The sequence below is a fragment of the Sciurus carolinensis genome, chromosome 14 (assembly GCF_902686445.1).
Source record: "Sciurus carolinensis chromosome 14, mSciCar1.2, whole genome shotgun sequence".
Classification (NCBI taxonomy): Eukaryota; Metazoa; Chordata; class Mammalia; order Rodentia; family Sciuridae; genus Sciurus; species Sciurus carolinensis.
In genome coordinates this window covers 2,895,762-2,909,946 of record NC_062226.1, presented here as the reverse complement: position 1 = coordinate 2,909,946, position 14,185 = coordinate 2,895,762, and the positions used below count along the sequence as shown (strand labels likewise).

General features: G+C 61.3%; 1 protein-coding gene across 2 annotated transcripts in view; it reads right to left on the bottom strand.

Moving 5' to 3' along the window:
• Col5a1 (collagen type V alpha 1 chain) overlaps nt 1-14,185 on the bottom strand; it is a 144,841-nt gene that overhangs the window by 62,779 nt on the left and 67,877 nt on the right. For both annotated transcript variants that reach the window (XM_047523900.1, XM_047523899.1), the window contains exons 11-19: nt 11,004-11,045; nt 10,747-10,809; nt 7,685-7,759; nt 6,722-6,814; nt 5,337-5,393; nt 4,663-4,716; nt 4,319-4,372; nt 1,978-2,031; nt 1,014-1,067 (exon numbers count right to left, since the gene is read on the bottom strand). In XM_047523900.1, the coding sequence (XP_047379856.1) occupies nt 1,014-1,067; nt 1,978-2,031; nt 4,319-4,372; nt 4,663-4,716; nt 5,337-5,393; nt 6,722-6,814; nt 7,685-7,759; nt 10,747-10,809; nt 11,004-11,045 (546 nt within the window). The remainder of the gene's footprint in view (nt 1-1,013; nt 1,068-1,977; nt 2,032-4,318; nt 4,373-4,662; nt 4,717-5,336; nt 5,394-6,721; nt 6,815-7,684; nt 7,760-10,746; nt 10,810-11,003; nt 11,046-14,185) is intronic.

Genomic DNA, 14,185 nt, shown 5'->3' with positions numbered 1-14,185 from the left:
TGGGGTGAGGTCTGGCTACGGAGTTGCCAGCTAAGACCCTCCCGGGTGGCCTGCTGGTGAGCACCCAGCAGTCTGGGGCAGCTGCAGACACAAGGGCACCCCTGCACACTGGTGGCATGTGAGCCACCCTCAACCTGAAGACTCTGGCAGAGGCAGGGCACATCTGCAGCCCCACGCTGTTCCCCAAGGAAGAGCCACTGCCCTGGGCCATGAGGGGCGGGCAGCTCCGACTCCTGCACCCTGAAGCATCAGGCCACACTGCAGCTGGTGCCAGTCTGTGCTCGTCAGTCACTCAGAAGGACTGGCACTGAATCAGGGATCAGTGGCAGCCGTGTGTCCCAGTGTTCACTGCTGGGAACACGGCTGGGGATCCTGCAGCCACTCCCACTGCACCACGGATGCCACAGCTCATCTCCCTGGGGATACCCAGGTGTGTGCCCATGTGCCCGCACATGCCCGCAAGTGGGCACCCACATATATGTGAGTCTGTATGTCCCAAATGTGCCAAAACTGAAAAGAGGCACAAAGAAATCAGGTCAGGGAGAAACCTCTGACGAGCCACAGGGGAGCCGTCACGCTGGGTGCTCTCCAAGCAGGCGAGAAAACCAGGGCAGGCAGCCAGGGTGGCCCTGACCCCAACCCTCATTAATAGGGATGACCACTTGCGACTGTCCCCCTCCCAGGACCACCCCCTGTTTAACAGGGCAGGTGTCCTTGCTCAGAAGCTCAGGGAACAAGGGGTGAAAGACTCTGCTAAACAGAGCGTGGATTCCAGAGGGAGAGTGTCCTCCCAGCTCCTCTGACATCCCCAGGTGAGTGGCGTTGGGCTCACTCCTTACGAGCTGCACATGACAAATCCAATTTCTTTGGTTGACTCTCCATCAACAGAGACAAAGTCTTGGGGTTTGGCTCCACTGGCTGACCCTCTGCACTCTGCTGGGTGACCACCCAACCCCCTAAGAGAGCCACAGTGTGCGGAACAGAACCTTTCACCACCTACACAAAACACTCACCCTGTGGCCCTTCTCTCCCGGCAGCCCTGCCAGGCCGTCAAAGCCGCGGTCACCCTGCGAGGACAAGAGAGTTGCGTCAGATGCCACCGCACACAGCTGGGCACAGACATGGCCACCCCACGGGCAGATTCATGCAGGGTCTTGCACCCTGGATCCCGGAGACTGGGTGGCCCCTGGGCAGCCCACTGACTGTAGCCCACTGCTCAGGTCCACAAGCCCCGCTCTTCCCCTGACGCCAGCAGAGGCTGCAAAGGGACGGCAGCCACGGTTGCAGGCGGCCACTGTTGGCGACGTTAGTGTGCCTGTTCACTCTCGTCTCCCGCAGACGGGGGCCCACGAGGACAGACCCCTGCCTATGCTCCCAGGGCTGTGGCCTCGGGACTGCAGGGCTGCCCACGCTCCGCAGGCAGCAGGCGAGACCTGCCATGCCTCCTGGAGCCCAGGAACAGCGTCCTGTCTCGTGGGCACTGCAAGCCGGCAGGGGCAGCGGGGCAAGCGTAGGATATACAGGCTTCAATGACTTCATTGCCGAAAGACCATGAACTATCGAGACAGACCCAGTGAGACTCCTCTCTTCTACACCCCAGGCACTGAAGCCCCCATGTCTCATTCGCTCAGACTCAGAAGTGCTGAGCTCTGCCAGTTCATGGTTACCAGTGTTGAGCACCTGGCAGTTCTGGTGACCCAGGCTCCATCCCCTGTCCCCACTGTGGGCTCCTTCGTGGAGAAGAAAGTCAGAACTCCTCTGCAAGGGCACACGTCCCCGGTGGCCCAGCCCTCTGCACGTTCACAGCGGTCCTCGTGGCTGGGACCCCACCCTCCCCTGCTCACCACCCATGTGAAAGGAGACAGCCGTCACCCACCAGCCCAGCTCCGACAGGCCGGAGGGTCTGATACGAACGAGCCACGCCCATGGTCACACAAGCAGCGTGCTCGTCGGTGTGGAAGTGCGGTGGTGGCCTACCTTGGGGCCCGTCTGTCCAGGCATGCCTCTGGCTCCATCGCTCCCAGCTCGACCCTGGAACAGAGGAAGCAAGCTGCCAACACCAAGGGGCTGGAGTTTCTCTGCGCCCCCCACTTGGGTTCCCAGCAAACACAGCAGGGTACACTAAGGCGCTCCTGCCAAGGCCACAGCCCCACAGGCTGCGCCACACTGCACCCCAACCACGCAAAACAGGGTGCCAGTCTGGCTGAGCCTCACCATCCTGACTGCCAAAGGGATGTGATGCCACCTGCCTCCCTGGGTTTGGAGGAGGCATGGCATGCGAGACCCTGCTGGAGGCAGAAGCAGGGGCTCTGGGCACTGTCTGTTCACCACAGGCAACAGGAGTGACCCAGTGGATGTGGGCATTTTCGCTTCCCTCTCAGACGCCAGGGGAAAGAGCCGCTCGTTAGCCCCTCTGACTACAGAAGAAACTGAGGTCCAGAGGCGACATGCCTCACTCAGGCCACGCAGAAATCCAGGGCACGGTCACTCTGCCCCTGTTGGCCATTCCCCAAACCAAGACCTCAGCCACGAAAACGGCCATGGACAAGCCCACAGTGCCCACCTGATTGGCCACAGGGCTGAAGGGCAGGGCCTGGACCTCTGGGGTCTACTACTAAGGCCTCACAATCACCATGGGCAGAGACCCACAAGGGGACAGAGACTCAGCCAGCCTGGTTAAATGCTGCCAAAACTCCACTCGCCAACAGGAACACCAGCTGGCTCACACAGAGGTGCCCAGCCCAGCAGTGGCCCTCTTCTCCATTTCCCCATGTGCCCTTGACCAAACGGGGCCACTGCCTGGCAGCCACCGCCAATCAAAAATTGCCTGGACAGCGGCAGCTGTGGTTCTGCCCGTGTGATAGACGGCAAAGGTGGCACCAGAGGGAAGGGAGGAGGTGAGAGACCCAAGCAGACCTCGGGGAGAGGGGTGCCCTGTCCTGGAGGGAGGCAGGAAGCCAGGAGCTGCCCAAGGGCAAAACTTGCCTAAAAAGATCTGGGCAGGTGCTGCCACCCTGCCTGGCAGACTCCTGGCCCATCGGAGCCTCCCCTGAAATTCCCAAACATCTTTAGAAATCAAGGGAAATTCATCACAATGGTTCTCAGGAATTCTCAGCATGACACTGCCCTACAAAATATCTAGAAGCTTCTGCAACCCACAAGGACGTGCTCTGCAGAGGCCGTGCTGGCAGAGAACTCTAGAGGCCACTTGGAAAAGGCCACCAGCCTCGAGCCCCTTTGCCACCACCCTCTTCTCCAGGCACTTGAGGCTCACCTGCTTCCTGAGGACACATGGGCACACCCACGGCCCAGGACAGGCTAAGCTGGCATCTGGTCCTGTGGCCAGCTCTTCCCCACCATGCCCTCCCGCCTTCACCTTGCCAGCACTAGGAAGGCTCAGTGAAACCCGACTGTGCAGGAACGGCAGAAAGCCAATGAGACAAAGCGCCTTTCAGAACCTGACCAGGGCAATTCCCTGGTGGGCCATAGAGAACTAGAGAATTCCAGGGCAGGGGTGCTTCCCAACCCTCCACCCGGCCTCTGTGTTCCGGCGGGCTCCCTCCACTGGTCCCGGGACGTGTGCCCCAGGCAGGCCACAGGAGTAACCCAGAGGATGTGGGCATTTTCGCTTCCCACCTACAACTCCGTCTGGAACCAAGAGAGTCACCACCACCAGCGACAACCCCTCGTCTGCCCTGTGTGTGGGGAGCCACAGCAGCGAACAGAGCTCTGCCTTGGAGTGTCACACAGTGTCACACAGTGTCAATCAATGGCTTCATCTCGTCCCCTAAAGCACTGCAGAAGGTCCATCTGTGGGAGCCTGGCGAGGTTGGTCAGGATGTCCCTGGCTCTCCCACGTGCTCTCTCTCGGTAGCCATGGTTCTGAGGACCACCTCACTCCATCTGGGAGACTAATGTCCCCAAGAGAAAATCCCACGAGGAGAGGAAATCCTGACCCATGGGAAGGCCTGAGCAGACACCTGGACACTGCCCCCAAAGCCAGGCCACTTTTGGAGCAAGAGGCTACCTCCAACCCAGCTGCCAAAGGCCTGGGAAATGGCCTATTAAAACGTTTATCAAGCTGATGAACGGACACAGGCTGGGCTGGGGGGCCACCCTAGACGTGGAGGTCCCTCCTGAGCCCTGGCAGGTGCAGTCCGGACATGGACGGCCCTCCAAACTGAGGGGCACCACCCGCCCAGAGCAGAGCCTGGCCTGTGCCTGAGGCACCGAGGGGACAGCCCCTCTGCAGACTCGGGCTCCTTCAGAGACAAAGCAGAAGTCCCCACGCCACATGCTGCCAGCAGCAAACACTCACCCGTCTTCCAGGCTTCCCTGCAGGGCCAGGTGGACCCTGCACACCTCGGGGACCCTGCCAGAATCAGAGAACAAAGGGTCAGCAGCAAGCCCACTTCTCCAGAGGGAAGAGCAGAGCCCGAGGCTGGCTGTCCCGATGCCACTGTGGGCACCTCAGTGACAGGGCACTGGTGTCAAACCCAGTGAGGGCTGGGGACAGCGAGCCAGCTTGCCGCCACAGAAGTCGGAGCTGCCTCTGCTCACACTGCGTCAAGCCACAGTAAGTCCCACTCATTGCGGCAACCGGGGTGCTGCCGGCAAACCAGGGTGCCCTCCCCGGAAGAGAGCAACGGGGTTCCCACCTACCTGAGGCCCCATGTCTCCAGGCTCGCCCTTCAAACCTCCACTCCCAGGAGGACCCTAGGGAAACAGCTCAGGATCAGCGTGTGCTCAGACAAGGGGCAGGCAGACCTCGGCGGCCGGGCAGGAGGGGAGGGGCAGGGCGCACGCACACGTGGAGCAGAGTGGGCGCGGCCCAGGGCTGGCTCGCACGGCCCACTCTGCCTCAGCAGACTCGAGGGAAGAAGGGCAGCTACTCGGCAGGAGGAAATGCGCAGCTGTTTGGGGCTCTTCCTAGGCAGAAGGGTCCCCGAGGCTGGGGCTCACAGGAGCCACGCAGCTCAGGGAGAGGAGTCTCTCCGGGGCGAACTTGACTGCTGCCTCGTGGGTGCAGCTAGGAGCTGTGCTGCGGGAGCTCGGGGCTCCCGATGTGGCTCCTCCAGGAACCTCCCGTTCAGAACGGGGGCAGCACTGTTTCCCAGGAACCATGAGGCTCCCGAGCCACCCGAGCCAGCACCTGCCTCACCCCACAGGGAGCAGCACCAAGAGCCCACTCGTCCGTGCTGGTCACAATGCTAGGAACAGGGCACTGGGTGGAGGTCACCCATGCCATGTGGCTACCCAGCTGGCCACCACCCTCCACTGGGGACAGGGGCAGAGTCCCCATGCAGCACCCGGTCACCACCCTGCCAACCACTCACCATGGGACCAGGTCTCCCTGTCAGACCCATAGGACCAGCTGGTCCCCTCAACGCCAGCTGCAAAGAAAGGGGGTCGTGGTGAGGAAGAGTGGAGGGCAGACCAGCCTGGCTTGCCGGCTCCTAGCCCATGCAAGAGGCCAGGAGAGAAAGGGCAGATGAGACGGGAAAGGACGGGAGCTCTGCAGGGAACACCACGTGGATCCCACAGGAGCCCCAGCCCTGCTCCTCAGGAAGCTTGGTGGCCACCAAGAAGGAGGGGCCTGGTCTCAGCCCCTGGCCCCTAGAGGCCGCCCTCCCGGGATGAACCAGAAAAGCCTTTCCAGGGGGCTCAGCTGAGTCAGGAGGAGCCCGACTCCCCAAAGGGCCCTCCAGGCACTCTCCAGCGGCTGGGGCACCTGGGCAAGCAGGGAGCCTCGCCCCCGCTCTGCCCTCACCCCACCCCTGGCGTGGCGCCCACCTTCCACAATGCAGGTCCCACCTGCTCGCGCAAAGCATCCCCACTGTGTGACCATGGCTCCCACACATGAGTTCAATTCCTGAAGATGTTTGCATTATCAAATCCCCTGCTGAGCCCATCACCCACTTGGCCTCAGTTCAAAACCACACAGCTCGACAGGACAGCCAGCCAGGCCCACGCCAAGAAATCCAGCCTCAGGTGATGGGCTGGTCAGGTGCCAAGGTCCATCACCTGGGCAGTTTGTTCCATGGTGACTCTGGACACTTAGACCATCCTGTGATCATCTGTGTGTGCTCTTGTCATCGACAGCTGCTCGGAGCTGAGCTGGAGCCACATAAACACCTCACAAACAAGGGCGCATCTGGCGGCTCCCGTCCACACTCCCTGGAGCACCACCCGCCCGGCCCACCTACCCTCAGGGGCAGCATCCACTGCTGTCGCAGGCCAGCAGCAACCCAGAACCATAGCCATTACAAATGCAGTTCACTAGCTGATTCCCAAAGACAGGCAACAACGCTCCTGGGTGGACCCTGCTCCTCAGGACCCTGCCCAGAGCAAAGGCCCCAGGCCCGGGGCTCTCCCCAGACAGCACAGGCTCAGGAAGCCCCTGCCCAGAGCCCATGAGGTTTCTCCCCACTCCCAGACCCCAGCGGAGGGCCTGGCACCTAGGCAGGCAGGCGTCGGCAACAAGAGGAAACGGGCCCATGGGCCAGACCAGCTGGAGGGTCTGCAGGCCCTCAACCCCGGACAAAGGAAGCGCTGAGAAACCTCCCGAAGTTCTCCAGCTGCACCTAGAGAGCCAGGCCTGCCCAGGGCTCCGAACCCGACAGGCAAGAGCAGAGGCTCCACTCAGGCAGCCGGGGGCCTCCGCCCTGGGGCTGGGCTCTGTCCCCTGCAGGCCCCGCTCCAGGAGCCCAGCACTACTCACCCTGGCCTGCTGGAGAATGGCCTGGGCTTGGGACTCCTGTGCCGAGACCATGGGGCCTTTGGAGCCCGCGTCACCTCCTCCTCCAAACCGAAACTGCAGGAGTGAAGTCGAGGGTCACCCCAGGGCCCAGGAGCAGCCACGGCCTCCAGGGTGACGTGGAGGCCTGGAGGCTCAGAGGTTGCAGCTTTCAGACCCAAACCCTCCCCACACCCAGCTCTGCTCCACGCCCTGACCCTCCTGCCAACCTCAGCCCTGGGGGCCCCCAGACCCCCACCCACCACACCCTTTCTGACCCCTACAGCTTCTCCCCGGGAGCCCCGGCTGCCACAAGGAAAGCCAAAGCCATGATGAACGTGGCCACACCCAGCAGGCTGGAGAGGACCCCAGCCCCAGCTGGGCTTCCCCACACAGGACATGCATTTGGGGCTAAATGTAAATGGGGCCCTGGAGAAGGACCTGAGCCAATGTCACAGGCTTCAACGTCTGCCCGGAAGGAGGATCCTCCCTCCTCCACCTGAGCCTGTCCTGAGGCCCAGCACCACCAGGCCCCAGGGGCAGTCAGGGACCAGCCAGGAGGCCAACCAGGAGGCCAAAGGACCCCTCCAGGTGGGCAGCCCAGCCCACCTCCCTCTGTCACTGTGGCCACAGCTCCACCCCAGGGTGTCTATCTCCTCAGGGTCCTCAGCCTGCTCTCCAGAGTTACCCAGAAGTCAGGGTCACAAGCCCGCCCCTTTATGGCCCCTTGTAGCCACTGCAAAGACCCCACGCTGGCAGCAGCAGGGAATGCCCACTGCTGGGCTTGTGTGTCCCACTGGGTCCAGGCTGGCTTTGCGCCAGTGAACAGGAGGTTCCAGGGAAAGCCCTGCCCTGCCTTCTGACCCTGAACCATGAGGCACCTGCTTCTCTCCCCCGCCAGGACCCACAGCCCCTGCCCCCCACAAACCCACAAACAGGTATACTCACAGGCAGCATGAGCATGGTCCCTGGTGGACCGGGCAGGCCATCAGCCCCAGGAAGGCCGGGGCGTCCAGGGGGACCCTGCAGACAGGAGGTGGGGGAGTTGATCAGAGTCTAACCACTGCAGCCAGGATGAGGGATCTGAAGACCACCCACTCCAACAACGCTGGACAGGCATAGGGAAAGCAAGACCCCAGCACAGAACGTTCCAGAAACCCAGCCCAGAGGAGGGAGAGGCATGACAGTGGGTTGAGGGTCAGTGAAGGCCAAAGTTGGAGGTTGAGGTGGGCCTGGAGGAATTCCAGGAGGAAGTGGAGGACGGCGGCTGGAGCTGGAGGCAGAGACTGGGGCTGGAGAGGGCGGGCCCGGGCTGTCACTCAGGAGCCCCTGCATCTGCACGCTGAGCAGGACTGGGATGGCCGGTGGAAGGCAGATGGAGATGCCCTCCTGGGACAGCCGCAGAAGCAGGCCCGTCCTCAGGAATGCAGACCCAGCTCAAAGGACCCCAGCACACTGAGGAGCTACACGGGTCCTCCACAAACCAGTTGTCCTGGACTCCAAGAGGGACCAGACAGAAGCCCCAGGACTGGACTCTGCCGGCTAGCCTTGGGACCGCATGAGTGTGGGCTACCAGGACACAGATCCTCAAGTCACCGCCTTCTCAGGCGGCTTTTCCGCCCACACAGACACACTCCCACTCAGCAGGGAGATGAGGCCCATTTTGCTCCAGGTGGTGTTTAGTTGCCTTCCCCCGGGGAAGGACTCCTGGGGTCCATCCCCAGCTCTGACAGGTACAGGTTCCATCTCCTGAACTGGCCACAGCTGCACTGACCACAGCTACCACCACAGCACCTGGGTCCCCCAGGGAGAAGCACAAGCTAAGGGGACCTCAGCAGTCCTTCGGACCCATCTGGATGGGGTGGAATTGTCTGGAACTCTTCTGGAGTTTCATTACAGAAGTAGCCGGCTTGCTGTGAAACGCTGTGCTGTAGGCTCTACGGGGACACCAGGGAGAGGCACCTGCCTCCTGCAGAAGCACCAGCCCCAAATTATGTATGTGTCCAGAGAAAACCCCAAATGTGCCCTCTGGCCAGCCGGCCACTGGGTAGCTCTCTTCCACTTTCTGCAGGACAGTCCCCTCCTCACTGCAAACCACGGCCTGCGTATGTCGCTGCGTCTTGCTGCTTCCTGCACACATGGGCTCGGGGTTTACTTAACCCGCCCTCTCCAGAGCAGGTGTGGACCCCAGCCATTCACAGTCCCAGGAGGCAGATCATTGCTTTAACCAAAATTAACAAACACACAGCCACTGGCAACCTGTGCAGGCCTTCCTGGAGGCCAGCCGACAGCAGCTTGAGGCCGGGAGGCCGTCAGGTGGGAGGTAGCAAGCTTATTCCCAAATGAAGACCTCAAGCTACCCAGGGACTGCTGAGCCTCAGGAGGACTCCAGCCACAGAACCCAGAGAACAGCGTTCAGATCCACCACAGAGCGCCACACTGCCTCAGGGCCACCAGACACCGGAGCGTGAGGCCCGGGGAAGATGGGGTCCGCCTGAGACAAGAGCACACGACGTTCCTTTGGCAGGAATGCTCTCGGGTCACCTAGGCCTCATCGCCCAGCAGCCCTGGAAGCCCAGGGAAGGCAGGCCCTCCTGCCATGTGCCCCAGGTCGGCAAACTCCAGCACGCACTGTGGTCTCTAACGTAAAGCCTGGTCCCCTGAGACAGGACGAGGCTACTCTCAAGGCCACCTTCCATTCTCAAGATGCTGGACACAGGCTGGCAATGTGGCTATCATTCTGTCACATGGCTGATGTCAGACACTGAGGGGACACTCTAGCAGGCTGCTACACAGTCTCGGGAATGGGCCTCAGCTCCAGCCACAGAAATAAAGGCACAATCAAAACTGCCACCTAGCCGTCACTCTGTGCCTGGATGTGTTTCTCTCTATTACTTGATCAGCTGCCTGAATCAATGCCCCGACCTGGTCACACAAGAAGGTTCTACAAGCCCTGGTAGAGGAGGGACCTCGAGGCCACCCCTCCCCAGGGAAGAGGAGGAGCAGGGATTAGGAAGTCACAGAAGTCGACTAGGGCCTTTCCCGCATCCCTCCAGGCCTCTGTGCACAGACAGGATGTGATACATCAGAGGCCTTGCAGGGTGACCTCTGCAGCTAATGCAGATGCCACACCGGGTGGGATCTGGTCCCAGCACAGCATCAGGCAGAGAACCCACCCCAGTGAGAACTGAGTCAAAGCAGCAAGCACTGCCACCACTGGATCATTAGGAATGTCTGCACATACCAATCATAACTTGCAAATGTGTGTCCCCAGTGATTTCAGATCATACACTCACCCAAATATCACCCACTAGGTCCTCACTCTGAGCCAGGCAGTCCCTGGCCCTGGGATAAATGTCTGCCCATCAACATCCACACACCCTTGGTTTCTCTCATCTACAACTCAGCCATCCAATTACTAGCTTTTAATCCAACTGTGCTTAACACTGATATTCGCAAGACAGGCAAAAAAAACCAAGAAAAATAAGGAGAATACAACAGCCTAGGCAGAGAAACCACAGGCTGCAGTACTGCAGAGCGCCGCCAGGTGTCAGGAGAAACTTGCATGCAAGTGAGGCCGGTTCCTATCCACGACAAGCCTCCGGCAGCCTGAGGCTCCATGGCCAGGGAGGGGCAGCTACAGAGCGGACCAGTGCAGCTCTCCACGCATGCAGGTGCCCTGGGAGGCACAGAGCAAGCACAGGGTCTCCAGCTCTGGCTCCTGCCACTGTCTGTCCCCCGATGCAGGGCCACTGCTGGAGCCAATCTCTGGAACTCCTGGGAGCCCTGGCCCAGGCCAGTGTCACTCCGCAGGTACTGCCTGCCCAACAAGGGGGGTGCGTTAGGTGTACCTGGGGTGAGGGGTAGTCTGAAGAAGGGATCCACACCGGCCACCATCTCCACAAGGAGGAGCAACGAGGATGCAGAGCCAGGAGGACAGTGCGCAGCCCAAGACAGGACACAGACGGCCCACACAGCCCATGGCCTCAGGAAACCGAGACCACCCTTACCCTTTCTCCAGGGTCGCCCACTTGGCCAGTGGGACCCGTGGTTCCTGGAGGTCCTGGGAGACCCTGGAATTAAAACGAAATAAGGACAGAGTTAAAGATGGAGCTGGTTCCCACCCCATGCCCTGCAGCTAAGCCAGAGGAGGCCAGAAATACTGTGGAAGAGGAAACCACCCCCACTGTTCCAATCAGAGGATTTAAGGGGTATCCCCTCCCAGGAACACCTCTCCAAATCACAGGGAATAAAAGCTGACACTCACAGCGGGGCCTTCTGGGCCAGGTGGCCCCTCGATGAGCATGCCCTGTGGAGACAGAGAGAGCGCACCTGAGACCAGACCCCGCAGCACAGCGCCGCCCGGGGGGACAGAGGCTCACAGGCCAGCGCCTGCTGACCAGAGGTCCAGCTGACCAGGTCAGGCCCCATCTTGCTGTGCAGCAGCGTCCGCAGTCCGGACTGAATGAAGGTCCTCACCTTCCCAGCCTTGGCCAGCAGTCAGGGGAAGACAAGTTCCCCTCAAGCTCAGCTTCAAGAGATGCACCCCAAGATGCCAGAAGGAGAGGAAGGGCCCCAGACCCTCACCATCTCCTGCTGACTGCCCAAGGGGCACCCAGGCAGGCTGCAGGGCCTCAGCCCCCGCAGGAGGAGAGGAGCACAGGACGAAGGGGCCCAGGCCACCCCAGGAAGATGAGGAGAATGGGCCCTGTGGGCCAAGGTCCTTGTGTGACCACTGCCCCAGCAGGAGACCACCTGGCCCCAGGCCCACAGCCCCCAGCCCCTCTCTGCAGGGGGAAATGCTTCCTCCCAGGCACCTGGCAGCAGCCCAGAGCACACAGGAAACCCTGCCAAGGCCACTGGACACACATTGCCCTCCTCACCACCCACCACTGGCCCAGGCCCAGCCGGCCTCCAGCCCCCAGGCAGCACAGGTCAGGCCTCCTACCCCTCTGCCTGGCCTGGGAGGAGTTTCCCCTGGGACCCACATTTCCAGTCCCCCTTCCCAGGCTTCCCTTTAGACTCCTGACCCGGCAACAGCAGGGAAGACCCACACCCTGAATTCCCTATGGCCCACTCCCACCTCGGGAGGATGAGGCGAAGCCCCCTTCCCAGGAGGGATAGGAACTCCACCTGGCAGGGTTCTGCACAGCAAGGGCACAGGGGCTGGCCCCGGGAGTTCTGGGGGCACGCATGGTCTGTGGAGCCCAGGCAGGCTGCACCCACATGCCACGTGTGTTGGCCATGGGCAGGGGGCAGTGAGCAGAACTACTCTCAGGGCCAGAGGAACTGGTGAGAGGGACGGAGGTCTTGTCCCTGAGGCAGAGCCCCTGCCTCCTGCTCCCCAGACCAGAGGAAAACAGGAATTGCTGCCCTGCAGGGATAACAGGAGCTGATGTGCCCAGATGCCCTCTGGTCAAACCTGGGCTTGCACCTTTAGAGTGGAGGGGCTCGCCCAGCCACACGCGTGCAGGCGCAGCAGGCTGGTTACCACGGTGTGGGTGCCAGGCTGGCAGAGACGCCCAGCCAGGGGCTGCGGAGACCCCTCCCTCTAAGCTTCCACCCAGCCCACCAGGCTCCCCTGAAAGAGGCATGCTGTGTTTACACAGATGCACCCTCAGAGAAATATTTGTGTGTGCAATGTACACAGAGTCCACCCAAATGGCTTCACGATCCCAGCTTCCCATTCCTCTCTGACCAACACGGGTCAGAAACCAGGCAGGGGTTAAGTGAGAGGCCACTGGCCACCACAGAGCCCCAGGAACTGCAGCTGTCTTCACACACACACACTGTTCTCCAGGAACTGGGTGACCCTGAGCTGGGATCCCACGGGAGGCCAACCCCAGATCAGCCCAGGTCAGCATGGAAAGGAAGCTGGGAACGCCAGACCAACAGCCCAGCAGGAGGCCCAAGCCTTCCTAGGTCCCTCACCCTGGCCACCAGCCCAACCCTGCTATCTCCCCCTCCTCACCACCAGCCCCAGACTCCTCAGGAGCAAGGAAAGGTCTCCCTACAGCTAAAAATAGGTCAATTTTAGGTGCTTACCACAGAGAGAGAGAGAGAAAGAAAGGAAAAGGATGGAGACGTGGAGGAGACAGGCAGCCGACACTGGACTGTGACAATTGCTTTGGGGGTATCTGCTCAGCAAGGTGACACATCAGGGACACTGCCTGTGAGCTCACTTGGCAGCAAGCCCCACCTCCCAGGAGACACCGTGTGGCAGGTGCAGGAGGAGGCACGTCGCCACCACCCCACAGGAATGGGGGTGCCCAGCTGTCTCCCAGGACTTGGTCATCTGTTTGTGTGCAGCTGAGGCTCTGAGGACATCTGGCAATGCTCCCAGTTGACAAATTCCAACTGTTTACATGATCTCCCCGGGGGACTGGCCGAAGGTCCTGTGACACTCAGAGAGGCTGGGGGCTGGGAAGCAGCAAACGCTGCCCGGGGGTTCCTAAACTGGCTGCTGACGGCTCTTGCTTGTCCCAGTGAAGACTAGGTAGGCGTCCTTGAGATAGCGCGTGCTGGGCCTCCACTCTCAGCCTGTCCCCGGCCCACCCAGCTCACCACCAGCACCAGAACACCCTCTGCACACTGCCCCACACTTCCTGGGCAAACAGGAAGCTTTTCAAAGGTGTAAGTCCAGCCCCACCCAGAGCCAGGCCCTGGCAGAGCCTCAGGCATCTGCCCTCTCCCAGGATCCCCTTCCTATCCCTTTCCCTGAAGCAAAGGGTACCACGAAAGGAGCCCAGAGTCCACCTCAAGCCCACCTGAGGTCCAGTCCATCTGTGGAGGGCGGTAGAGAGGCCCAGCACCCCAGGGAGGTAAGCAGGGCCTGGCCACCAGGACACTTGTGTGGCCTCTCAGTCAGGTGAGCCCTGGCACAGCCCCAGGCACGTTCCAAAGGACAAGCTCACCCAGCCCATGACCACCACGCTCCTGCCCAGGTGGCCCTTCTTGCTGCCCCTGGACCTGGGCCGAGAGCAAGGGACTCCCTGGAATTGGCCTCACCCTCACACGCCTCATACCTGGACCCACTGGCCTCCCTGGAAAAGGATGTGAGGACTTCACTCAGCCCCAGGAACTGGCAGGGCCTGGAGAGGCAGGGCCCAGGGGAACCCAGGAGGCCTTTCGCAGGCTGGGGAGGAGCTCTGCCCAGTCTTGCCCTCGGAGTCCCACCCAGAGGTAGGGCAAGTCCAGCCTGCGCTGGCCGTGGGGCTTGAGATGCTGGGCCCAAGGCTTGCTAAGCACCATTGGCCAAGTTTCCCAAGGTGCCTTCCTGGTTCTGCAGGACGGTGTCCTACCACTGCTCCTCACCCCAGGGAGCCCGAGGTGTGTCCTGAGCTCAGCCCTTAGGAAGCAGCCCTGGCCACAGAAGTGACAGCCCTGCTGGGCCTCATGACCAGCCACAGTGAAGCCATGAGCCTCCTGCACTGGGCACACAGATGGACC